Source organism: Alnus glutinosa, chromosome 4 (assembly GCF_958979055.1).
Source record: "Alnus glutinosa chromosome 4, dhAlnGlut1.1, whole genome shotgun sequence".
Lineage (NCBI taxonomy): Eukaryota > Viridiplantae > Streptophyta > Magnoliopsida > Fagales > Betulaceae > Alnus > Alnus glutinosa.
This window is the reverse complement of record NC_084889.1, coordinates 24,633,644-24,660,580: the sequence shown is the minus strand read 5'-3', so window position 1 is coordinate 24,660,580 and position 26,937 is coordinate 24,633,644. Positions and strand designations below refer to the sequence as shown.

General features: G+C 34.3%; 2 protein-coding genes across 3 annotated transcripts; one reads left to right on the top strand and one right to left on the bottom strand.

Annotated features, from left to right (window-relative positions):
* Nucleotides 1-5,063: 5,063 nt before the first annotated feature.
* Nucleotides 5,064-8,573, bottom strand: LOC133865454 (protein DELETION OF SUV3 SUPPRESSOR 1(I)-like). The gene is made up of 3 exons (XM_062301867.1): nt 8,416-8,573; nt 8,192-8,303; nt 5,064-5,366 (listed from the first exon to the last, which is right to left on the bottom strand). The coding sequence occupies exons 2-3, from the start codon at nt 8,280-8,282 to the stop codon at nt 5,236-5,238; spliced, it is 222 nt and encodes a 73-aa protein (XP_062157851.1). The 5' UTR covers nt 8,283-8,303; nt 8,416-8,573; the 3' UTR covers nt 5,064-5,235.
* A 12,880-nt stretch (nt 8,574-21,453) lies between these two features.
* LOC133867453 (cysteine-rich receptor-like protein kinase 44) lies at nt 21,454-26,186 on the top strand. 2 transcript variants are annotated; one of them, XM_062304222.1, is made up of 5 exons: nt 21,454-21,812; nt 23,660-23,888; nt 24,098-24,332; nt 24,482-24,614; nt 25,639-26,186. In XM_062304222.1, the coding sequence occupies exons 1-5, from the start codon at nt 21,612-21,614 to the stop codon at nt 26,005-26,007; spliced, it is 1,167 nt and encodes a 388-aa protein (XP_062160206.1). In that variant the 5' UTR covers nt 21,454-21,611; the 3' UTR covers nt 26,008-26,186. The 2 variants fall into 2 exon arrangements, with proteins under 2 accessions (XP_062160206.1, XP_062160205.1); XM_062304221.1 differs by having other exon boundaries at nt 21,458-21,812; nt 24,482-24,632.
* Nucleotides 26,187-26,937: the final 751 nt, after the last annotated feature.

The following is a 26,937-nucleotide window of genomic DNA, read 5'->3' as shown; positions in this document are numbered from 1 at the left end:
GGTTTGGATCTTTGATGGGTCGCTGTCTATTCTGTTTCTTGCTCTAACTCTGTTTCTTGCTTCTGCTTCTGTTTCTGGCTCTGACTGCACGGGTACTAAGGAAAAGGAGAAAAAGCTTGCTTCTTTGGAATCTCCTGCTTCTTCTTCTTTATATTGTGCTTCAGGTTCATCTTCTGGGACATACTCATTCTCTTGAACCAGTTTGGGTACGCTTTGTTCCATCTCTGATTTCTCTGGATCTACAAGAGTTTCAGGTGAAGAACAGCTCAACGGAGTTTCTTCTGCTGGTACTTCCGGGTTCATCTCTTCTTCTTCGTCGTCTTCTTCTTCTTGCTCTACTGGGTGTACTTGTAGCTCATCGGTGACCTCTGGGTTTTCTTCTACATCCTCATCTTGTTCCTCCGTAACCAAGTTTGCTTCATCTTGAATCTTCACCATCAGTTTCACAAATAGCTGAACAAAAGGAAAAAAAAATCAGTTAACGGTGCTGTTAGTGAAGTTAGTAAACGGTGCCATCCTTTTTAAGTCATGCGGTAATTTCAACTAAGAGTAAATACAAAACGCTGTAGTTTTAGACTACAGCATCTATGCGGTACTTTTTAGTACCGCATAGAAGCCGAATCCTATTGTGAAGGGAAAAAAATTGATAGAGCAGCTTTTGTCCTGCAGTTCACGCGTGAACCAAGGCAATATTTTATCAAATAAGAATTAAAAAAGCATATTAATTTATATTAAACGCAAAAAAAAAAAAAAAAAAAAAAAAAAATTCTTAGATTTAAAAAAGCAAATTAATATATATTAAACTCAAAAAAAAATCAAAATTTATCTTAGATTTAAAAAAGCAAATTAATTTAAATTAAACACAAAAAATAAATCGAATTTATCTTAGATTTAAAAAAGTAAATTAATTTAGTATGAAATATTAATTTTAATAGTCATTTTTTTAATTATTATACAATAATTATTTCAATCATTATTCCGCATTAATTTTCATAACACCAATCATTATACACAACTTTTCATACCTCTAATTATTTCATATTATGGTTATCCGTGAAAAAACAATTTTATATAACTCTCACCCAAACACAATTTTAAATAGAATTTATCACCCAAACACCTTTTATTTGCCTCGAAATTCGCGAACCAAATAAGAATTCAATTCTGATTTCAAAAATTCAACACCTAAATGAACCATGAGCGGGTGTTTGATCCAAAATTTATTAAGTTGATAACTTTATTTATGTTTTGAGCTAATGTGCCAAATAAGCTAAGTGAAGAGCACTAGTTTAGAGTTTAGACCAATTTAGTGAGTTATGTGTTTTAGTGCTTAACTTAGTTAGGAGGATGTTCAAATGAGTCATTCTTGACCCAAGCCCCCATAAAAGCAATTTGGAGAAAAAAATTAATTAATTAATTAATAACAAAAAAAATATTATTATTATTATTTTTTTAGAAAAATCTCTTTTAATATGGGGAAAGGTCAGGAGATTGTGTAAGAGACGACGGACTCCTAATTAGGGTCTTTAAGTAACTAGCTTTGGGCTAACCTAGATGAATCTTATTGTTCAGGTCTTAGCAAATCTTCACCTACCTTTACTGCAGCAATGAGACAAGTGGTACTCCTTACCCATTGGAAATGCATTTCAATTCCAAAGATTTTCAATTTCGTACTATACATGTTATGATGGATTATTTTGAAAGTTTAATTACTCTGCAAAGTAACGTTTCATTATTACCTTAAATATTTTAATGACATGTACTTATTATGACATTTATCATAATTTGTTAGTGCTTTATATATGCTTTTTTTTTTTTTTTTGGTCATCATATGATTTAAAAAGCTCATTGCATCAGAATGATTTATAACTAAGTTGTCACTCAAAAGTGGATATAAATGCTCAGTATCAAAAGAATGATTTCAAATGAGGGAAGTTTCTATTTTAATAATTTTTTCCAAGTGAAGAAAAGTTTTCATTTATGAAAAGTTTCTAAATAAAGAAAGTTTTACGTAAAGAAGTGGTACCCTTATCATATGCTAAGTTATATGATTATTGAAACTTTAAGAAAGTAAAGAATAAGCATGTGAAAGGTGAAACCATATTATGTAAATGAATGTTTTAAAACACTTGACCTAAGGAAAAGTAGTACAGTACCGGGCTAGGATGGAGTGCACCACATTGAAGTTACGGTTACATGAAGGTGTGACCATCACTAAGTTGTCATGCTGAATGCACCCAGAAGTTAATCAGCTGACCAAGACACCCCGCGGCCACGAGTGTTGCCTGATCCTCGAAGGTTGGATTGCACAACCCCATGCATACGAGACGTAATTGTATGCGAGCCCATAAATGACAAGTGAAAAAATAAATTTTTACTCATTCAAGAGTCATGTCTTTATATTGGGTTTGATGAAAAAAGTTGATTTATGAAATATTTCAAGACATATGTTTTGTTTAGTAAAACTAAGAAAAAATGTTTTGAGGACAGAAAATTGAGTTTAATTCAAATAATTACTTTATGTTATATGCTTAAGTCCCACCTTCCTTATTTCAAAAGGTTTCAACCTCAATCGTTTTAAGTCAGTTGGGATATTACTTACTGAGCCTTTCGCTCACCCCTTACTTCCTCCCAATTTTCAGGTTTTAAGGCAAATGGGTAGGTGGCAGGAATGCTTAAGCTTTTGGGAGTCATCATATTATCCACTATGTTACATTTATTATATTTATATTCTGTCAAATTATGTTTTATGTTAGTAAGTGCATCGGGCACAGACAAAAAAAAAAAAAAAAAAATTACGGATCACTTATACTTCTGCAAAAATATTATTTTTCTCATTACATCCATAGTAGTAGTTTACAAGTGCTCTGACGTTCTAATATGTAATCTTGCGTATCTGAAGCTTTAAAGCTAACGGATTAGGCTATTTTGGGTATAGAGGGTTACAATATGGATTAAGATTTAGTTTAACTGTTGAATGTATTTGATTTGGTTACTTCACTTTTAGTCATAGACGTTTCTATTCTATAGTAAATAATTAATACCTGCACTGAGTGACTCTAATATATTTACAAAATAATTCATGAATGAGATTGACGCATAACCAACTTTTCTTGCACCAATTGCCCAACTCCGTAAAGAGACTGAAATAAATAATTAATGAAGTTAATTCCAGGGTAGTTGGTGGTTGGTACTCTTTTCTTTTCTAAATAAAAATTTCTTGTAAATTGGTTTTGAAGAAGTTTTTTCAATTGTTCAACTCAGTCTATAAAAATAACATGTTTTTTTTAGTATGCGAGAAACACGTGATATTCATATAACATGTACATGTATTTCTAATAAAATTTCTTTACACTTTGTCTATATTATTAACAAAGTATGTGTGTTCGAGAAATGCATTCTTTTTTATAGGTGGAGTGCCAGGAATGAGGAAAACTGTCTTCATTTTTTTTTTTTTTGTAATAAAAATTAGTAAATTTTTAAATGAGATTGATAATCGTGCAAGAAAGTATGCTGTGTTTAGAAGTTTTAGAATTTTGAAAATTTTGATAAAATTTGTGAATCAAAAAATAATTGAAATGTATGCATTTAATTGTACACATCATTCTTAAATTTAAATCCAACTTTTATCAAATTTGAGCTGACAATTTTTTTTTTATTATTAGAATCAATTTTAAAGTGTTTCAGAAAGAGTATTATATTTTTGTGTTTTTTTAATGGAAAAATATATACTTAGTTCGCAGCTTTCAGGGGAAAAATGGAGAAGCTCTGTTGATTGTGCCGTGTGCTTGGCAGCTTGGAGAAGTTCAAAATGGGTGATATAAGTGCAGGTTATTGCCAAATTGCAGAATTTGGTTGATGTGGGAATATAATCAAATCACCTTCAGTTTGAAGTGGAATTATGAAGTAGATTAAGTTCTTCTTGAAAAACTTGTTGGTTACGTAACTTATTTGCTTGTCAGGAAAGGAGGTTACAAATATGTGATAAATCTATGGAAAGGGAACCACGGCCAAAAAGATTTCTTTGGGAATCGTAATTAACAAGAGCTATATATATATAAACCATGCACTAGGAAAGTCCCTTTTCCTCTCTAAAAAGAGAATAACTTCTATGACTTTTGTGCCTTCTATTGAGAGCGTGACATGCCAACATGTACCAAGAAAAACAAATAAATGCAAAACACTGATTCTGAGGTTTTTATCCATCATCTACGGAAAAACACTGAATCTGATCCTTTAATCCTCTCATACCCACCACAACATACGTCTCCACCCACGCTCGGGCCTCCTGAAGAAACTAGCGGCAATGGCTGCATGGGGTGGAGGAGGCGAGGTAGTGGAGGTCGGGCTCGGCATTGAAGGAGAGATTGGCGAGCAGGAACTGCTCGAGGATCAGATCTAGTGTTTTGTATTCATTTGATTTTTTAGGGTACATGCTCGTGTCACCGTCTTATTAGAGGGCACAAAAGCCGGTTTGTGCCAAGACCGCATAGAAGTCGCGCTCTCCTCAAAATGATTACATTCGTACATGCACAGAGATCCGCAATATTCCATAGAAAATAAAATTAGAAACCACAGCATAAGTAAAAAGTGACTGGGTGCAATGAACTGTCCGTATTAGTCATGTGAGATGACATTCAAGCCTTATTGCTCAAGCAGGTGCCTCTCACATGAGCCATTGCAATCCGTGATAACGAGCTCAGATAGATACCAAGGACTTTCTAATACTTAATCCACCCGATGGGCCTCAAGCCATCCAATAGTTATGACCATTGCTTGTTGGTTATTCATAGTGGTCCCATTGATCATTAATTCTCCCAGTGTTCGTCTACTTTGTCAATGCCACCTCAAGCACTGGAAACTTACTGGGATATCTAGGGACATGGGTACTTCTAATGTATTGCCATTTTATACAGAAACGACAGTGTCATGGAACTACCACAACTTTGGTAAGCCTCTGCACCAGACTACCATTACAGTTCATTGCAATTGCACTCTTCAAAAAGTATATTTAGTAGGCATGGTTTGTATAATCTCTCCTACTTGCGTAAATAAGCAGAACCTTGGGGGTAAATTTCCATGTTTAGCAAGCAATAGATTTAATACAGAAGTTCATATGGTACTATATCAGAGCAATATAATGTCCATACATTTAAGACAGGAAAAAGAGCAGCTAGAGAATAAGCATGTGCCGGTGCAGAAGAATAAAAACAAGGATGATTCTAAAATTTTAGCTCAGTTCTTCTCCGTATTGTTCTCCAATTCCCTCCTCAGCTGCAGAGAGAAGTCATCATTAACATCATCATCATCCCAATCGTCTTCCCACTGCTGTGTCACTTCTTTTCCTTCTTCCTTGTCCTCCCACTCTGTCATACGTTATTGCAGTTAGGAAAATAAAAAACAAATACAGAAGTTCAGAAAGCAGGCACAACTTGTGCTCCTATTTTTAGGTCTCCAGTCAATAAGCAAAGATCAACAAACTTGAGGGAAAAAATCAAATTTAGTCCCTAGGTTGTCCCGTAATTTCAATCTTATTCTAAGGTTTTCAATTTTGACAATTAAGGCCTAAGGTTTTACCTCAGTTTCAAAAAGGTCTTCCGTCAACCCGTCTTTCAATTAATTAATGATGTACTACATTAAACCACTAAGTCGAGGACACGTGGCTCGCGTATGACATATATTGCGCCAACTATATGTTCCACGTCACAAATCTACCATAAATTACAAGTTTACTAAAAAAAAATACAGAGGTAAATTACATTTTGCCCTCCTAAACTACCACCTCATTTACACTTGCACCCCTAAACTATAACTCAAATGTAACTCGCTCCCCCAAACAACCACTTTTTTATAAGTAAGAGCATTCTCAACAATCTCCCTCTAACTGGTTCTATTCCTTAAATTTAGGAAAAATTTCAAGATCACAAAAAGCGACCCACAACAGATTCCCTAAATTTTCCCTAAAGCTTGAGAATGCTACAATGCAACTCAATACATTGGGTTGCACTGCAGCATTCCCAATGAATTATTATATCCCAAATAATCAAGTTCTCTCCACTCTCACATTTCTTCTTCTTCTTCGTTCAAGAAGTTTCTCGTTCCACTATAGACCTTCTTGGTCCTTGAGTTCTTTGTTGGTGCAGAGCATTGTTCAACGGCGCTTGGGCTGAGGCTCTTCAGACGCATTGACTTGTTCTAGATCGGAGTTGGAAGAGAAGTGATGAAGCCACTCGTCTCCAAAGCTCAACTCCGGCATCCACCATCCCCTGCTTCGTCGTTCACCTCCCAACAACCCTCTCCAACCTCAAACTCGGTTCACGACCCGGATCCCATCTCATCCCCACCATTGATCTCTCCAGGATGGACTCGGATGAATGGGGTTTTCCAGATTGTCAACCATGGTGTCCCGTTAGGAGTTCTTGACCGTATGACGGCCTCCATCAAGGGATTTCAAGAGCAAACGATGATGACTGAAAACTGGAAAGACCATGGCTGAAGCTTAAGAAAAAAAACAATGGCAGAAGCTTAAGAAAAAAACCATGGCTAGAAAGACCATGGGTTTTCCAGTTGAATTGCTACTAAAGACCATGGCTAGAGCTTTTTTGTCTGAGCAAGATACAGGGGAACAAGAAGGGGAAGATGGTTGGAGCTCGAGAACAAAAAAAAAGAAAAAAAAGGATGATGGCTGGAAACTGGAAAGACCATGGATGTGAAAAAGAAATGAATAAACAAAATAAAGTATCATTAAAAATTAATATTTTAATGATATAGGGAATGATTAATGGAAGCTATTGTGAAGTCTATTTGTATAGGAAACAAAAAGTAGTTTGGTTCCCTAAATTTAGGTAAAATTAAAGGGGAGCTGCTTGGAATGCTCCACGTCCCTGAGTCAAATCTAGGCATTATACATAGATGGAAAATACATCAAGTGCCTAGCACGTGACATTTGCTTATTTACTTTTCCAAAAATGCCCCATTTTGATTGCCTTGGGTTATGTGATTGATATTTTATATTTTGATCATGTATGCATAAATGTCGCGATTCCCATTCTTCCCCTAAAATGGGGGCATGACATTATACCTTCCAAAACCTAATCTCCTAAAATAAATAAAATTACCAAGTCACCCCTAACAATTGTTGAAGAGAACATACAATTACTAAACCAAATTCTACACGCCACTTGAATTTAGGTTCAGGTTTAGCATTTCTTATGTTTCCTTAATATTTTTTTGGTAATTTCCTTTATTTAATGAGTTTAAGATTTTGAAGGTATAAATACGTTATGTTTTTGGCAATGCCTCTTTCTCTCCTCCCTTTGGATTTCAAGAAATTCAAAAAAGAAGACGGTGATCCTTTTTTATCCCCCCTTTGCTTTCGATATGTCAAAACTCCAAGAGACCATGATAGATTCTTTCCTCATGTAACAAATAAATGCAGAATAATAAGAGATTCTAATACATTCTTCCCTTTTCTCTAGTGGCAAACCCAAACATTGCATAAGATCCAGATGCAAATATAAGCCTTGATTGTTCTTATCAAAAAAAAAAAAAAAAAAATAGAAGCCTTGATTGTTGACTTGTGGTTGATAAACTCCCAAGTCCGAACCCAAATGGCCACAATTGTGAATCCCTTGATTTCTCAAATGGCCCCCTCCTACTCAAAAACACTAGAGCAAGTAGAATCTAAACTCTTACAAATCAAACCCAGGAAACATAACACCTTACTTCGTTTTCTCTCTCTAATCTCCTGAAAAGGAAAACGGCTCTAGGCTCTAGATGGAGGCATACAGCAAACAATTTCATCAGATAAAAAAGGCTTAAGGCCTTTGTAGTCAACTTAGTCAGAACAACAATATGCCTAGCAAATCCATTCCCATAACTTATCCACTCTCGAGGTACTATTGCCACTACCCTACAACTTCTACTACCATTTTGAGCAGTAACATTATTGACCTAATAGCCAAATCAGAAAACAATTCAATCCTCTCCTAAACAACAACTATTTTGACCTAAATATAAATCATCTAACGGAGATAAAGGCGCTAAATCTAATGAATAAATTTTTTTCTATCAATTTCAGAAAGCAGTAGCTGAATTTATTAACATATAACAAGTATCTAATATTTAGATCACGTCGCTTTTCTCCACGAATAAGAAATATAATTTTTTTTAAAAAAAAATTATTTTTTACCTTCATTGATTTCGAACTCTTCGAACTCGTCGTCGTCCTCGAACAAATCGATCTTCGCCTCCTCAGTCGCTGCCTTGGGCTCCGCCGCCATTGCCAAAGCTCAAACTAGTTCCTGCAGACAAATCCACATTCCATAAAAACCAACACATACATGATACATAAAGAAATCAGAGAAAAAACCTAGCTTTTCGAATTGGACAAATAGCGAGAGAAATCGGACTAACAGAGAGAGAAAACTCGAATGAAATCTGTAGAACGTTCTGGTTATGTTACGCGCGCAGTGGTGTCTGAAAGTGGAAGCAATTAGGGTTCTAGGGGTTATGAATTGCAGACACGTGGGGTCTCTTTTTAGAATACTTGTTATGAGGCTTTTTGGTTGCCCATAGAAGTTTTCATTCAAACCGACCTATAAAAATTGTGTAGCACCCCTTATCTATTCTTCATCTTCTACTTACAATAAAAAAATTAATTTTAAGCGAAAAGGTGTCTCTGATCATCAGAGACACCTTTTTACTTAAAATCAATTTTTTTAAGCAAAAGAGGTGGACAAAGGAGAAATGAAAGGAGGATTTTTAGCATTTTCCATAAAAATATCGCTTAAACATATGAAAATTACATATTTTTTTAATAATAAGACTAAAGTTTAAATAAATTTTATCTAAAAATCATATCAATTTCATATATTATTAAAAAAGCACGTATTTTTTACATGTTATATAACATACTTTACTTTTATATATCAGATTGGAAGAAGTTTTTTCAACCAATTTTTGAAGAAATCTTTGTCCACCAAGGGAAGTTGGCTTTATTTTATGTTTCTTTTCCATGTACGCGCATATTTAATTTACTTAGCAACAACTTCTTTAAATTTCATTATTTTCTCTATGCACCACCACAAAACCACTACCAAGTCACCATCAGAACACCCTAGATCACTACCGAGCCACCCCGAACCACCACCAAACCACTGTCAGCCTACTACTAAACCACCACTAAGCCACCTTTAGACCACCTTTGAGCCATCGTCAGACCACTGTTGGACCACCACCGAACTATCATCGAACCATTGTTGGGCCACTCCCGAGCCAATGTCAACCCAACATTGGACCAATGCTGGACCACCACCAAGCCATTGTTGGACCACCCCCGAGCAATGTCGGACCACCACTGAGCAACTCACAGACCATCATCAAAACATCATCAAGCCACCGTCAGCAACTGATGGGCATTCGCAAGACCATTGCCAGAACTCAAATTATTAGGTTAATTTTTTTTTAATTATTTTATATTAATATTTTTATGTTGTGGATAAAAATTAATTTTTATAGGCTAATATGATTGAATGAAAAATATAAAAAAAATATCTGTGATTTTCCGTAAGTGCCAAACGCCATAATTTTTTTTCAACGGAAAACATTTTCCTAAAAATTGATATCCTTGAAAAAATTTAATGACGGAAAATTTTTTTACGTCAAAACAAACGAAGCCTAAATGTAATAAAAATTCTTAAAAAGCCATTTGCAACAAGCTTTTTTCGTGTTCTATTAGGATATCACTTTTGCTTCCCTTAACATTATTTTAATATAAAAATGCTTTCATTTTCTTTTTTTGTAACATTTATTTGAAATAATATTTAAATAGTTTTTTGTTTTCTTTCTTTTTTTTCTTAGCATTTAATTCAAAATAATATTTAAACGGTATAAGAAATAGATAATGAAAACTATGTGGCGTTTATTTTAATAATAAAGTAAAAAATAATTTGATTCCTTTAGAGCATTCTTAACGGCCTCACTTATATAGCTTTTTTTTTTTAAAAAAAAAAAAAAAAACTATTTTGGTGAGGCAATTTGGTGAAAACACACAAAAATGCACTCCAGCAGCCTTACTATTATAACAAAAAAGTTTTGATAAGTGAACAGTACTTACTAACAATAGTGAGTACTGTTCACTTACAAAATGATTAAAATATTATTAAATTCTCTCTCTCTCTCTCTCTCTCTCTCTCTCTCTCTCTCTCTCTCTCTCTCTCTCTCCGTTTTTATTTTTTGTTTCTCTCCCACACTGCTCATTCTCTTCGGTCCTCTCCCTTGTAATGAAACTACTAGGAACGTTCTAATTTAAAAAAAAAAAAACTGATGATAGTTCCAACAGAAATCCAATATGTTCTGGCGGGATTAGAATCATCTACAATTATTTGTCTGAATTTGAGAGAATTCGTGCAAGTGATTATGAGAGACTACTTATGAGACTCACTTGACCAAATAAAAATTGGGCTACTCAATCATTTATCTAGTTAGGCAGGTCCATAAGTAGTCTCTCACAATCACTTGCTCGAATTCTCTTAAATTTAGACAAATAATTGTAAAAAAATTCCTTATCCGTACCAGTGTGGGTGAACGTGGCTCCAGTGTAGTCAAGTAGCAGACTAGCAGTTGGGTCATTCCATGGGAAATGGGCTATTCTTTATTTTTATGGATCAACCCATGGGAAATGGGCCATTCTTTATTTTCATCTCTCTCATTTACCATCTCTTCCTCACTTCTCTCTTTTTCTTTTTTTCTTTTTATAAAAAAAAAAAAAAAAAAATCATTTCTACATTTTCTTTCCTGTTATAAGAGTGGCAAATAATATTTGTACACATTTTATATACACTTATATTTAGTGTGGGATCCATACATATAAGATGTGTTCCATATGTATAGATCTCACATTAAATATAAATGTGCAAAAAGTGTATAAAAAAGTGTGCAAATAACACATCTATAAGATATTCAACTATTTAAAGGGGGTGCTTTCAAGTTTCAAGGTGCAAAAAAATTTGTGTACCAGGGAGTTTTGAACTTTAACTATTACAGCACATTACACGTATGAGTAATGATAAGGACATATAATTCTTAAAATTATGAATAGATTTAAGATAAATTATTATTAAATTTTGATTTAATAGTAATCTTAAAAGTCAAAATAACTTAAAAAAAAAAAAAAAAAAACAAAACAAAAAATTGCCTCCACAATTACTCCACACATACAAGCAATCTATTACTTTTCTTTCTTTTGTCCGATTAACCACCCACTTTTTTTGTCTCTTTCAGTCTTCCGTACATTATTTAATAATTTTAATGGGTCAAAACTTAATGCAAAGTCTTCATCTTTTATTGACAAGTTGAAAATTGTTGTGTTGCTTGTAAAACAAGCTTATAATTTTCTCCAGGTTCATTACTTGATGACATCAATCCATTACAATGGAAAAGATAAATAATAAAATATGCATGTCCTGTTGACCATCATGTATTCATTCATGCATGCATCCATGATGCATGCATGCATGATGCAGCCCGTCCAGTCAAGAGCCAAAAGAAACATCGTGATTGATACCATTTTTTGTTTTGCACTTACCACGCGCTGTAAATATGCCTTTTTTCCCCACGCGTATGTTAATACGCCTTATTTTATGTGCCACTTGATCAGGCCCGGTCATTGATTAGGTCTGCATTTTAGAGTGCGTTTGGAATTGCGATTTCGTAGAGAAAAAGTACGATTTTAAATCAAATCGTAGCAAATAAACTGTTTAAAAACTACGTTTTTAAAAAATTGAGATTTAAAAACGCAGAAAAGTGCTTATTCAAATCGCAAGCAATGTGATGCTTTTTTAAAAACACAATATTTTAAAAGGCTAAACTGCGATTTTAAAGACCAAACTGCGATTTTGCCAAACACTTAACTGCGTTTTTAAAAATCACTTTTTTAAATCGTACATTTTAAAATCGCTATTTTTAAATCGCACTTTTTGAAATCGCAAACCCAAACGGACCCTTAGTCTTACATGTAGTAAGTACGTAGAAACGAGATGATTATAATCGTACTGTAATCATTAATAGCTAATTACATAATCGTTTTTTAGAGTGATTATAAAAAAAAATGCTAATTATTTAGAGCGGGACAATTATAAATAATATAAATATAAATATATATTTAATATGAAAATATAATATCAAAACCACGTCGTTTTAGTGTTTATTACTAATTTAATTTTCTTTAAATCGACCATTATTGCAGGTATATGGCCATTTGATGAACTCAGTACTCTCATAAGCCGGACTTGAATCACATCCTTCAAAACTATTAATTAACCCATCCAAAACCTCCAACGGAGGCACACCACTTTCACACATTAAGTTCCCCATAATAGCCAAGGCATCATCAAATCTCCTAACTGAATTATGGTGCAACAAGATTCTAATGAGTGTGGAAATCTCATCTTCTCTCCAACCCAATTGTAAAACTCTAAGCTAACTGTGACGAGTTCCGAAATTTGTGAATGACATGGCATATTAATGAATTGGTAAGTTTGTTCCAAAAAAAAAAAAAATGAATTGGTAAGACTCGACGACATTTGCTCTAAGAGTTTCCATCTCCTATCTTTTAAATTAACACAAATTGCTCGTATATAATAAGCCATTTTTTTCAAAAAAAAAATAAAAAAAATAAAAAAAATAAAAAAAAGCTCAAAATTGGCCTAAAGGGTCCAAAAGCCCACATATAAAAAACAGTTTTTATTCTGCGAGTCATAGGTTTAAATAACCACTAACTGCCGGTTCTAAAATAACTGCTAACCACTTAAACAAAGCGGTTGCGGTTGTTAAAATTCAATAATCGTCTTAGGCAATTGCGGTTAGCCGTTATTGTCAATAACCGTTAACTGTACTGCTTGTCTAGGCCTACTAGTCTATATAAGACTTGATATGCATGCCTTGACCTGGACCACACTAGATTCGCTCGTGACCCGGATTGATTAAGAGCATCCACATTTAAGCTCTCCAAAAGTGATTTTTAGCCAAATTTTGGCTCAAATTCATAAAAATCTTCATTTATCAAGCTCTCTACTCATTCTCTATTATAATTCTTATAAGATTTGTACTATATATTTGGAGAAACAATCTTCATCTGTATCTCATTTTCACACATTTTTATATTCATTTCCCTCTTATTTCTCTCATTTCTCCTTCATTCCTCACCAACTTAAATATACCAAATCAATAAAAAAAAAAAAATTATTTTTTTGATACAGATAAATATTTAGAAAGTTTGATTAGTACTGCTTTTGAAAAGTGGCTAGTTAAAATAGTAAAAGAAGATTTTTTAGTTGAAATTTAGCTAAACTATGAAGAGTTCACTAGGGATGTATTATGTTGTCACACTTCATACGTTAAAAATACACTGTCTAAATCATGTCAAGTTATATAATATACCGTATTGAAGATGAAGACTACACAATATGAACAGATAACATCTCCAAGCACAACTACAATGTTTCAAGAGGCAAGGTGACAACCTCGAAGCTTCAAATCAAACTAGGATGGCAAGTGATTTATACCTAGATAGATAACTTTAAGAGGTTAGAGGAATTGTGTTACAAGGAAGACTTTTGTCTTTCTCTTGTTCTTCTATAGGTAACGTGGCTTTTAAAATTACTATTAGATAAAAATTCAATAGTGATAAATTTCAAATCTAATAGCAATTTTAAAAGCTTCATCACCTTTTGAGGAACAAAAAATGGATAAAAGTCTTCATTCTAACATTACTCGAGATTAGAGTGAACCATACTTAACCTTGGGTTGTTCATAGTCATGGATTAACTTGATTTTGGGATTAAAATTTCATGCACGATGAAAAACTAATTGTCCCCGTCAATCTTGGGCTTATACGATTGATCCAGCTAATTAGAGTTGAGAATGATCAAAGCCAGTCGACCAGAGTGCATCGATCGAAGTATCAATCAATTGCTATGCAGACAGAATGCATCAACCAAAGTACTGGTCAAAGAACGATAAAACAATCATCTAGAGGAGTAAATAGGTGATGTGTAGCAACAATGGCCAAATAAAATTTTATGTAGCACAATTTTTTTTTTTTTTGAACAAATAGCATGTGTTATTATTAATGTTGAAAAGGCCCGAAAACATACATCTTGAAACCAGAGGGACAAAACCCCCTACACTCTAAGCCAGAAGGATCTGACTTAAAAAACAGCTATCTAGGCAGAAACACAAACCCTAAAAGAAACAACATTTGAGCCTCTCTTTACAATAACGCACACTCTAAAATGAAAAGATGGCTGATCTAGCTGCAAGCCAACAGATATTCCAGTAAAATTTGAACAATACAAAAGCAGACTGTGACCGGAGAAACAAAGGGAACAACACAAAAGAACAAAAAAACTCAACTCCAGCTAACTCAACTCCAGTTTGCAGCAGCGACTGTCTTCGCCGGAAATCGGCGCGTGTCTCCCAGAATTCGACGGACATGCGTAGATCTGGCATCAAAAATATAAATGAAGGTGAAAGTCCGACCATGCACTTCGCTGACAACACATATCAGATCAGCCTCTCCCCTACCGATCGTCTTGAAACTTCCTGCCTGAACAAAATAAAAGGAAAAGCAATAAACATAAACCACCATAGCCCTGAGTTATTCTTATTTCTTAATAAAATAATTTTTTTGACGACATCGTTGGGTGCTTGACAAACACACATGTTTCATATCATTCTTGTATGTGAAATTCCCATATTAAATGCAATTTACCATTATTTTGAGGTTAGATGTGAAATTAATTCACTATATCTTCTACAACTTATTTTACTTTTACGTTTTAATTTAGTTTCAATTACACTTCAAAAATCAAATATCATTTATAAATTAGATTATAGTTAATCTTAGTAACTTAACAACCAAACCTACAATCCTTGAGGTTCGATTTCCTTACATAGACTTATCTTACAAAGATTCGTTCTATTGTGAGTGGTAATTTTATTATTGATACACTCAAGAAAACATCAAGTTCAATCAATATTTTATATACTCACACACACATATTGAATTTTGTATGCATTATACTGTAAAAGTTTTATGGTAGCCAAGGTAATACCTTTATTTATTTATTGTATTAAATGTAGAACCTTAATACCTAAATGTGTTCTTGATTGTTTTTTTGGAGTTGTAGGACTCTTTAGAACATTTGGTTTTGATTAGGTTGAGTGCTAGAGGCTTAAAAAATAGGTTATTTTATTATTGATACACTCAAGAAAACATCAAGTTCAATCAATATTTTATATACTCACACACACATATTGAATTTTGTATGCATTATACTGTAAAAGTTTTATGGTAGCCAGGGTAATACATTTTTTTTATTTTTTTTGTTGTATTAAATGTAGAACCTTAATACCTAAATGCGTTCTTGATTGTTTTTTTGGAGTTGTAGGACTCTTTAGAACATTTGGTTTTGATTAGGTTGAGTGCTAGAGGCTTAAAAAATAGGTTCTAGATCATGCCAGGATCGATCTCAAACAACCAGGATCAATCCCAAATTGCTCAAGATCGATTCTAGACAGCCAATATCGATCCCATACTGCTAGAATCGATTAGTAGCAACCCCTGATTGATCCTTGGTCTCCCAGGATCGATTAACACAATCCATAATGCTTAAATTAAGGTTTTTTTAAGTCTGTTTTAGGTTTTTTAAGTGTGTCTTCGGGTTTGTATTTAGTTGTTTGACTAATAATATAATTTAGATTTACAAAACATGAAATTAGAGTGTTTGAGAAATATTCGGAGTATTCAAGGAAGTAATCATTTACAGAACAACTAAACTTCTTTATCATCTAAACACATTTATTTTACTATAAAGTGTGAAATATTTTATGCATGTATTTTATAAAGATTATGTTTTGAGCCTATTTTTTTTATAAATGCATTAAGATTTGTTGTTTATTTGTAGAACAATAATTATATTCTTAATTAAAAATAAGTCGCATGGATTGCCATGGATAGATAATGGGTACACATATATACAAGTGGCATTCAACATCTATCTAAATGGGGAGCTTTGGTATGGACCAATTGTTACTTATTACCAATACCCCACAACTATATACTCCACATCTCCATGGCATAATGCTTTACAGTTAGAAGCGCCTACGATCTACACAAGGAACTCCTAGCAACTGACAAGGGGAAAGCTCATATACAAGTCAATATAAGCTTCTATGGAAAACTATATGGAAGATGAATGTACCTTATGTTGTAAAAGTGTTTATGTGGAGGACATGTCATAATGCTTTGGCTAGTAAAGCAAATCATTTTTGACGGAAAATTACGGAAGATCCATTATGTCCTCTGTGCAGAGCGGAGGCAGAGATCCAAAAACAATGTATTGCAAATGTAGAGTTTGTGTTTATTGTTGAAGAGCTTCAATGGTATGTGGATATGAAAGACGTGGAGCTAATAGAAGGTGTGGCAAGAAATTTGTGGCAATGATGAAATGCAGTGGTCCATGGAAAAACGGTTAGCCCTTCCTCTACAGAGGTAAGTAGTGCATATGAATCATTGGTGGCTTTTCACAATGCAAATTCTAGAAAATCTCTAGACAAAGTGGCAGAAAAGTTGGAGCTTCGTTAGAAAGCCCCCCTGGATGACTCTGTCAAGGTCAACTGGGATGCTGTGGTGGATAGAAATAAAATGAAAATGGGTATTTGTGTTATTATTATAGACAACATGGTGAATTATTGGTCACACTGTCTGATCCAAAAGATTACATAATTACACTTGATGTTGTAGAAGCCACAGAGGGGTTGAGGGCAACCAAATTAAGTAGTGAATTAGGTTTCTATAGGGTGGTTCTAGAATGTGATGCTCCCCAAATACTGTAGGTGTTTAAAAAAGATAGGCGAAATTGGAGTAGATATGGCCATTTTATTGAGGACACTCAAGGGATATTGAACAGCCTGCAAAGGTGGCAGGTTAATCATGTTAGTCGTAATTTAAATGGTGTGGTTTACCGGCTTGCTAAGGAAGCATTATACGTGAGCGAGGACCAATGTTTTCTTGAGGAAACCCCCCATATATTTCGGATATTATCTCTGTTGAGCAATGTACTTAATTGGTTATTTATAATATGTGCTTGATTCCAATAAAATAAAAATAATTGTGATGTTTTATGTCTTGTTTTCTTAGGAGAGTGGCTTCTCAAACTGCTTATAATTGCCTTTGTATTTATATATTTTTAGTTTAATTTAGTGAATTCCAGTTCATTATTTCATTATTTACTTGGCTAAGTTAAGTCCTTACACTTTGACTGCTTTGTCATTGCCGAGTCGGAGATGTGTGTAGTTAATTCCATTCCTTTGCCATCGCCTGATACGATTTAAGGTTTGATTTCTTAAGTGTGTAGTTTAAATTAAATCTTAAACATTATTAAAATGGAAATCTTCACTTATAATCTCTGATCTTTCATTACTTTTTCAATTAAGTACTTAAACTTTAAAAAGTGTCAATTTATAGTATCAATCTTTTAATTGTTTTTAATTGTTTTTATTTTATTTTAACCTTCTGTTAGAATTTTTCGTTAGATCTTATCAAAATTCTAAAAATACTCGTATTATTATTATTTTTAATTATAGATAGGGACACGTGTCGATTTGTTAAGGTACGTGAAGTAGTTTCAGTTTATTTTTAAACGGAAGTTAAACGGAAGTACCATCTCCGTCTTTATCCATAAACGAGATATTTACTATTCGAAATGAACTAAAAAAAAATAAAAAATAAAATCGATAAATTATAAGAAGGTAAAAAATATTTAACCCAATTAATTTTTAGTCCCACCTCTATGTTGACGAGATCCTAGCTCTCCGCCACAGCAACAAGAAAAAGCCAAAAAAATCATAAGTCCAAGCCAAAACGAAATATTCTTTTGATTGGGAAGTGCAGAAACGAAAAAATCATGATAGAAACTCTGGAAATTCGCAGCGGATAGAGATGAAAGTTTCAAACACGTGAAGAGGAGAACAAACGTTACATTAAAGCTCCGTTTGTTTCGGCGTAAAATGATTTCTGGAAAATGATTTCAGCATTTTCTGGTGTTTGGTTGGGGCGAAAATAACAGTCAACGAAAATCATTTTCGGTTTGACCGTAAAAGCTTCTTTAATTTTCGGAAAACGATTTACGATTTTTAAAACCGTAAATCGTTTTCCGAAATTAAGCTCTTCGTCCTTACACGCATGTTTGATATTCGATCGTTAAAATTTAGCAATTGTCGGTCATCGGGATCCAGTCGGCGCCGGAGTCCGACAATATCCAGTCGCCGGAATTCTGCCGTCACCGGAATCTGGCACCGGCAGACCAAATTCCGGTCGGGATATCGCCGGATTCCGGCCAAGCAGGTCGGATCTGGCCAAAACGGTCGGATCCCGCCGGATCTGGACGGATCCGGGTATTGATCCGGCCGGATCTGGCCAAAACAGCTGGGATCCGGCCGGATCTGGACGGATCCGGCCATTGATCCGGCCGGATCTAGCCAAAACGGCCGAGATCCGCCCGGATTTGGACGGATCCGGCCATTAATTCGGCCGGATCCGGAAGATTCCGGCCTGAATCCGGCCATTTTGGCCGGATTGGTCAAACTTTCTCGCCGGAATCCGGCAACGGCGACCGGACGTTGCCGGATTCCGGCGACAATTACCAAACTCTTATTTTTGCATTTCTTAATTTTTTCGTGCGAATCAAACACCGAAAAATATTTTCGAGAAAATCATTTTTTCTAAAAATGATTTCGTCGAAATTATTTTACGTCGAAACAAACGGAGCATAAATTATTCTAAAATTGATGATCCATTTTAAAGTTATTGAAAATTATAAAATCCACGTCAATTTTATAATAATAAAATGACAATAAAAAAATAATCCTTGCATTACTTGTAAGGCTATATGTACCATGAGTAATGCTTAATAGCATTACTTTTTCAATATAAATTGTAAAGAAAGTGACGTGGGATGACAAAAAAGTAATTTTGTATTTAATATGTAGTCTTTTATATTATCCTTTTGCCATCCCATGTAATTTCCTCTTTTTGGTTTTTTTTTACGAATTTCGAAAAAAGGAATGCTTGAGAGCATTATTTAGGTAAGATTCACGTGTTTTTTTTTTTTTTTTTTTTTTTTTTTTTTTTTTTTAATTCATTTAATAATGATGCGATTTTTAAAATTATTATTAAATCAAAATTTAATAATAACTCATTACAAATTTATGTTCCGTTTGTTTTGGTGGAAAATATTTTTTGAAAAATATTTTTCATATTTTTCGGTGTTTGATGAAACCAAAAATAAAAGTTATACAAAAAATAGTTTCGGTTTAACCAAAAAAAACTTTTTTAATTTCATAAAATAATATATATTTTTAAATTCCGTATATCATTTTTTGAGATTAAGTTTTCATTTTCAAATTGTTAGGCTATAATTGGACCACTATCAAGCTAGAACCGGTCTATTGTTGAGTTACCACCGAATCAGCTCAAATAATTAATGAGTTACTTTCATTCTATTGTCAGACCACCACCTAGCCACCGTATACCGTCGCATATAAGAAGATGCAGTGTTCAAAGAGTAATGATTCATTACCACCTAAATATACAACTTTTCACCACCTTGTCTATGTGGCAAGGTGGTCCACTACTAACTTTAGAGTTTTTTTTTATTTTTAAAAAATAAAATAAAGTGGGGGACCACCTTGCCACATAGAAAAGATGATGAAAAGTTGTATATTTAGGTGGTAAAGAATCATTTCTCGTGTCCAAATTGGTTACGATTCGTTTACTTTGACTGATGGACCGACACTTTTTTTGTGGGGCCAAGTTGAACAACTTGTTTGTTTTGACAAAGTACTAAAAAGGTGCTTTTAGCTCAAAAGAAATTAGGAAAAAATCCTGACTGACAGCTGGCGAGACTGTAATTTGGATTTTGGCGCGTTGAGGAAGCGCGTGGACCACCTTTACCTGGAACATCACGGGAAAAGACAAACAAGAAAGGAGGGGATGAACAGGACAGATATCAAAGGAGCTGATTTAATTTGTTTTATTTATCAGTGCCCTGATGTTAGTGTAATTCGTTTAACCCCCCTAATTTATCAATAATTCTAATCTGGCATCCAAAACTTCTCTTGTTATTTTGTTTTTTTATGACAAACTTTTGTTGCTATAAATGGTATGGCTAATTAATGAAGAACTCTCTTATGAAAATCATTTTTATAGATATAAAGGTCACCTATTTAGCCGTGGGATAAAAAAGGCAGGTTCTTGTTCTTATAATATAAGCCATACCCTAGCTTTATTGCATGTTATATATGTCAAAACAAAAATGCTATTAATAGATTGCTATAGGATTGATATAAAATTGAGGTAATGATAAATTATCGACACAGCGACACCTATTATCGTCTCCCAAGCAAATAAATTTTCATTTTTTGATTTAGTTTGGGTCCCGTTACAAATTGCATGTCCCAATCTAAACAATTATTGACCCAAGCCGTATCTTTTTTTTTTGGTTCATAGCAACCTCCAATGTTGAGGATTTGGCTTAGGAGCGGTAAGAAAAATACAACATATATGATGTAGTGTTTTTAACGGTCTAGATTTAAAAATTGTCTCTTTCTCATTAAAAACTTAAAAATTAAATCTGAACTGTTAAAAAAATTACAACACATTTTTTATAACACTTAAGTCAAATCCCACTAACCTCTTAAAAAGAAGAAGGAAAAACTTCATTTATAATCTTTGATATTTCATCACTTTTGAAATAAGGTACCCAAACTTTAAAACGTGTTAATTTAGGGTATCTATCTTTCAATTTTTTTTTTCAATTTCAACTTTCCTTTAAAAATTTTCGTTAAATCCTATCAATATTTTTAAAATACCCCTATGTTTTGTTTTTTTTTAAAAAATTATAAATTTTTTCAAAAATTCAGACACAAATATTTTTGCAAATTCCGTTAAATTTTGACCAACACCTAATCTTTGCAATTTTCTTTTCTAAAAAAAATGAGATATTTTATAAATTTTGACAGAATTTAACGAAAAAATTTAAACTAAGAGTTGAAATTAAAAAAAATTAAAAGATAAATATCTTAAATTAACTTATTTTAAAGTTTGATTACCTTATTTCAATAGTGATGAAAAATTCGAGAGTATAAGTTAAGTCCTTTAGAAAAGAAAAAAGAAAAAAAAGAAGGGGTCAAATCCCACTCCAACACATTTTCAAGTTGACTCTTTTTTTTTAAAATATTTTGTTTAGTCCCTAACTCAAGGACGTGTGAGGTTAACAACTAAAAAGCAAAACCTAAAACAAACCCTAAAATATAAATATGCTAAATTACAAACACCATTTAGAAAAAGAAAACCAAAAACCCCAAACTCACGGCATGATTTATCAGAGAAACAAAACTCATTACCGCTACATTCCACACTCTTGACAAAGAGCGCTCACACTTGGTACGACGAAAAGCTGCTGGGGCCATACCACATAAAAGCGAAGCTGGACGAAACCGCTCCGCCTCGTTATTCCCGCCGGCCAGACCCTTCGATTGATGACTTGATGAGGCTTCTCTCCCGTCTCTGCGCCTGCTTGGAGAAGAGATTTAGAGGCGGCCGCGGACGCGACCAGGACGAAGCCGACGACGCCGCCGCCGCCGAGTCGTCGGGCCTCTTCTTCGAGTTCCGTACTCTGCAAGCCGCCACCAATTTCTTTTCCGAGCTCAATCAGCTGGGCCACGGAGGGTTCGGTCCCGTCTACAAGGTACGTATCGTAAATTCCCACCTCGCTTGGGGTTCTCTCACTGGTTTTGTTATTGATTCCTGTTTTCGGTTATGGTCTGGATGGGGATAATGACTGGAATGACGAATTGAGCCCTGTAGTTTGCCTGAATTTCGGTCGGAAATTAGCTTCTCGCCGGTGCTATAGTTGATTTCAGTAATGGTAACGGACACGTTTGGTTTGCATTTCAATAGTTACAATAAATAAATAAAGTGTTTTGGTTGCATAGTTCCTACTTTATAGTATTTTTTTAAGTACCCAAATTGTTACTTGTTCGCGTGCCGAATCTGTTGTTGACATATTCTGGTTTTTGGAGGTTGGTCAATTACATTGCTTGCCTGCCTACTGCATTGCAGAGAATATTATATTTCACAAACTTTGGCGTGGTGCATAGTGTGAGGCTGTGAGCCCCCCATGTTGCCCATGTAATCGGCAACTGCGATTATAAGGAGCCAATAAAAGGCATTCAGCTATCTTGTAATTTGAAATTTGCATGTTGAAGCCTTGTTGGCTAGATATTTTATAATCTATTATTCGTAGTTGAGTCTCTCTTTTAAAATCTCACCATTGGAGAGTCAAATCATATAAATAAATCAGCACACAGCGTTTCCTCTTGCGTATGAGACAAGACTCTCCTTTCATGTGTGGGACTCAACACTGTTCCAAAAGTTGAAGCAAATAGGAAAGGAGGACTCTTGGAGTTTTATTTACAGCATTCTTTTAGTGAACTAGCTATTCTTTAGCTAAAATTCGGCTAGAAAACTAGCTTTTTATAGTCTAGTTAGCCGCTTTTCAAAATCACCTCACAGCGAACCCTCTAAATCTCTCTCTACTTCATTTAAATATTACTTTTTTTTTTTTTAATGGTAGTTGAAAGATTTATTCTTACGATAATCCATTCCTTTCCCCCCTAGTAATTACTTTTCCTTTTTGTTGGAGCAAAAGTTAAATTTAGAATTGTAATTCATTAACCATAGATAGAAAAATATTACTTACAAAGTACATAAATTACATGATAATACATCTTCTGTTCAACAGAAGCAAATTCATAAACAACTTAATATTTACACTATCTAGGACGAAGTCAATTCTAGAATTGCACCTGGTAAATGTCTCATAAGATGTATTATTATAAAACATAACTCTTCCATCTATAACGAAGTCCTCAATGAAACTAAGTAGCTCATCCAAAAAATCAAGAAGAAAAAAAACTGTTCAATTAATAGAATTCTAGAACAACAAAAATAAAAAAAATTATGTACTACAGAAATAGGGTCCGGTGGTTAACAAATAGCTCCCTGAGGTTTAAAAAGTGACTAAACAATCTATGGGGTAAGCAAAAAAAGACAAATAGGTCCATACCATTAGAAATGTTGACAGAATCCGTTAATGTGCTACATCAACACTAATTATATCATGACACGAGTAATTTACAATAAATAATAATAATAAAAAATTTAAAACTAAATATGATAAATATACATATATTAGAAACAAGAAAAGAAAAAAGAAAAGAAAAGGAGTGGATGGTTGAGCCACCCCCTTTGGCCAAATAAGGGGGTGGTTCGGCCACCCCCGAATGACAAAAAATAAAAATAAAAATTGAGGGGTCTATGGAAGTAGCTCGGTCACCTCCAGATATGTTAAGAGGGGTGGCTGAACCACCCTCATAGCCATGTGGGTGATTCGGCCACCCCCCATTTGGTCACAGGTGTCGTCGTGTCGATAATCCATTGTGTACATTGTTTTCTTTCTTTGTTTGTTTTGTTTTGATGGGTGTTCCTTGGGACTTATGTTAATTTCTTATTAATTATTATGCAAATGTACAGGGATTGATGCCAAACGGTCAAGAAATAGCTGTGAAGAAGCTATCATTAGATTCAAGACAGGGGCTGAGAGAATTCACTAATGAGGTGAAACTATTACTAAAAATTCAGCACAAGAATTTGGTCACATTATTGGGCTGTTGTGCAGAAGGATCTGAGAAGATGCTTGTTTATGAGTATCTGCCAAACAAAAGCCTCGATTACTTTCTCTTCCGTAAAAATTCCCTTCCAGGTAGGCTTTGTGTATTGCCATCTGAATTGTGTAAACTGAATATCAGTTAGATTATTCAGTAAAACTAAAAGAGAAGCTTTTTGTCTGTGCATGTGTGTGGGAAAATTTGGGGGTGGTTGGTTGATACGGAGGAGTAATAATTAAACTGGTGGAAATATTTTTTCAGATAACACTTATCATAACTACATATATATAATATGTATTTTCAGATAAAAAGTCTGCACCCCTGGATTGGACAACACGATATCGAATAATAACAGGTGTTGCACGAGGTCTTCTGTACCTACATGAAGAGGCCCCAGAAAGAATCATTCATAGAGACATCAAAGCCAGTAATATATTGCTGGACGAACATTTGAATCCAAAAATTTCAGATTTTGGCTTGGCAAGGCTCTTTCCTGGGGAAGACACCCATGTAAATACATTTAGGATATCTGGTACTCAGTGAGTAGTTTCTTCAACTTCACCTATTTGGATCTTGTTCTCAACTAGTTGTCTGCACTGTTTCAAGTGATATTAGTTCGAGTTCAGAATAATTGTCAATATTAGTAGCTAAGAAAAACTAAAAATTTACAAACTTTTGTTCAATGCAGTGGTTACATGGCCCCTGAATATGCACTGCATGGATATTTGTCTGTGAAGACAGATGTTTTCAGTTATGGAGTTTTGGTGTTAGAGATTGTTAGTGGAAGAAAGAACCATGATGGGCAGCTTGGTGCAGAGAAGGTAGACCTCCTGAACTACGTAAGTTACTTTTCTGGAGAATTTAGATGGAATTTTTGCTACAAAATGCTCTTCAATACGAAAGTTCCAAGTTCTCAATTTTGTGATAAATGGCGGTTGTGACCTGTACTGCTCATCTTTCAGGATGCCAACAACCTAAAGGGATTTGTTGCCATCTTTTAAGAATCTAAACCAGAATATTGCAACATAATCCAATAGATTACAGATAGATTTCATCAAAGAAAAGAACTCTAGACTTAAAAGGTTCTTTCTATGAGTGTAACCTTCTGTTCCAGGTAATTGAGGATTATGCAAAATATTAGCATAATCACGGAATATTTTCTAGCATATGCACCTCCCAAACACATTACTTCTTTCCAAACTATGTTTCTTCTTTAATCTTTCTTTTTTAAGTTTCCTGAAAAAGAAAAAAGTAAAGGCCTTTGGCATTTAAAACAAGCCTCAATTCTAATTGGTATTGCCTTGAAACTCTTGGGCATTGAATCGCCTTTGTCAATTTCATCTCCTGTCTTTACTGGAGTTCCCTCACAATTGGGAATAGGCTTATGCCTGAGATCTTGCATCAGGTATCTGATTCCTTAGCTAGTCATTTAGACACTTGGCATGTCTGAGTCTGATTCTACTATGAGTAACTCAAATTTTTAGATTTGCTGCCATTTAACCAATTTGATAGTGTGTATAAACAAACTATGAAATACTAAGTTTCAGGTAACATTCATAATGGCAACTTGTTCTACAAGACTAGGGCAAAAGATCCTGCATTTCACATACTAACTTAAATTATAAAGTGGTACCTAAATTGCTGTGTTCTTCAATATGTAGTCGTATAGTGAAAGTGCTTCTGAGTAAATTTAAATCTAACTTTTCAATATTGATCTTCAAGTGAAACTGCAATTTGGTTGGCCTGAAAGCCGACGTGCTTGTTGCCTCCGTTGAATAAGGGCAGAAAAAAAAAAATTGCTTAGTCACTTTCAATCCTCTTATTCTTGTATGCCATCTTCTGCAGACATGGAAGCTGTATCAAGGAGGGAGGCCGCTGGATTTAGTCGACCCAAGTCTTGGCAAGTACAATAATGATGAGGCAGCAATGTGCATTCAGCTAGGGTTGTTATGTTGTCAACAAAGTGTTCCAGATAGGCCTGATATGAACTCTGTTCATCTCATGCTTTCAAGCGACTCGTTTACGTTGCCTAGACCAGGTAAACCAGGAATTCAAGGCCGTGGAGGACGTTGGACGACAACCAGTACTGGTTTGACTAATACCAATGCTAGTAGCTCTCATACTGGTGTTACCAAGGTTTCTGGAGGCAGTAGTTTTGTCGAGGATTTTTCTAGGAACTCTATATCTGTTTCTTCTATTGATGAAGGAAGGTGACCTGCAAAGCGTAATTAGCTTCATTTATTCTGTAATTAGCTTCATTTATATTATGTATAGGGTTTTTTTTTTTTTTTTTTGGGTAATTACCTTTTTCCCTCATCAACTACCAGCCATTGTCAACATGGCCCCATGAACTGACACTTCGACCAAAAGAGAGCATCTAACTACCAGCTTTACATACTTTGTCTCCTTTCGTCAGTTTAATTCGTAAAAAGATTGAAATATCCTAAATTAAATTTAAAAATGACATAAATGCTTTCAACTTTTTTAAACATATTAATTTTAATATTTTTTTATTAATTACTGTTGGAGGGCATTTTGGTCTTTAAACCAAAATTAACGTCCAAAAATAAAATATTCCGTCGAAGTTAACTGGATTTTCTGACGGAGGGGGGCAAAGTATGTAAAGTTGGTAGTTGGATGCTCTCTTTTGGTCGATGTGTCGGTTCATAAGAGTGTTGACAATGACTGGTAGTTGATGAGAGAAAAAGTAATTATCGTCTTTTTTTTTTTTTTTTTTTTTTTTTTTTTTCTCGTAATTTTTTTTTTTGCTAACCTAACGTAAGATTATCTATTTGTTTAGCATTAAAACCATTTACTGCTTTATGGATTACAATGAGCAAAGGGCATAGAGGAGCTCAAGTAATAATCTATGCTCTCCTGCATATCAAATGGATGTTTAGAAAGGCTATCTAGTTCAACTCTTGATATATCAAATGGATGCTTATCGGTAAGCAGACATATGTGTCGTGAAAAGTAGAAACTAAGTGTGTGCCTTAGACTTCAACAACAGCATGGATCCAAGCTCTACTCGTATGCAAGCTTCTTCCATGCCCTACTGGAATGATGTCTAAGAATTAGTAGCGTTAAATCAGTTGGGCACTTGGTCCTTGGACTTGGTCTTCAATGATCTCCATTACCTTTTGC

Excerpts from the sequence above, each read along its gene's own strand:
- LOC133865454 (XM_062301867.1), bottom strand. The coding sequence starts at position 8,282 with ATGGCGGCGGAGCCCAAGGCAGCGACTGAGGAGGCGAAGATCGATTTG. Across the intron at positions 5,367-8,191 it reads AGAGTTCGAAATCAATGAAG|AGTGGGAGGACAAGGAAGAA; the intron begins GTAAAAAATAAT and ends AACGTATGACAG.
- LOC133867453 (XM_062304221.1), top strand. The coding sequence starts at position 21,612 with ATGAGGCTTCTCTCCCGTCTCTGCGCCTGCTTGGAGAAGAGATTTAGA. Across the intron at positions 21,813-23,659 it reads GGTTCGGTCCCGTCTACAAG|GGATTGATGCCAAACGGTCA; the intron begins GTACGTATCGTA and ends GCAAATGTACAG. Across the intron at positions 24,633-25,638 it reads AGGTAGACCTCCTGAACTAC|ACATGGAAGCTGTATCAAGG; the intron begins GTAAGTTACTTT and ends CATCTTCTGCAG.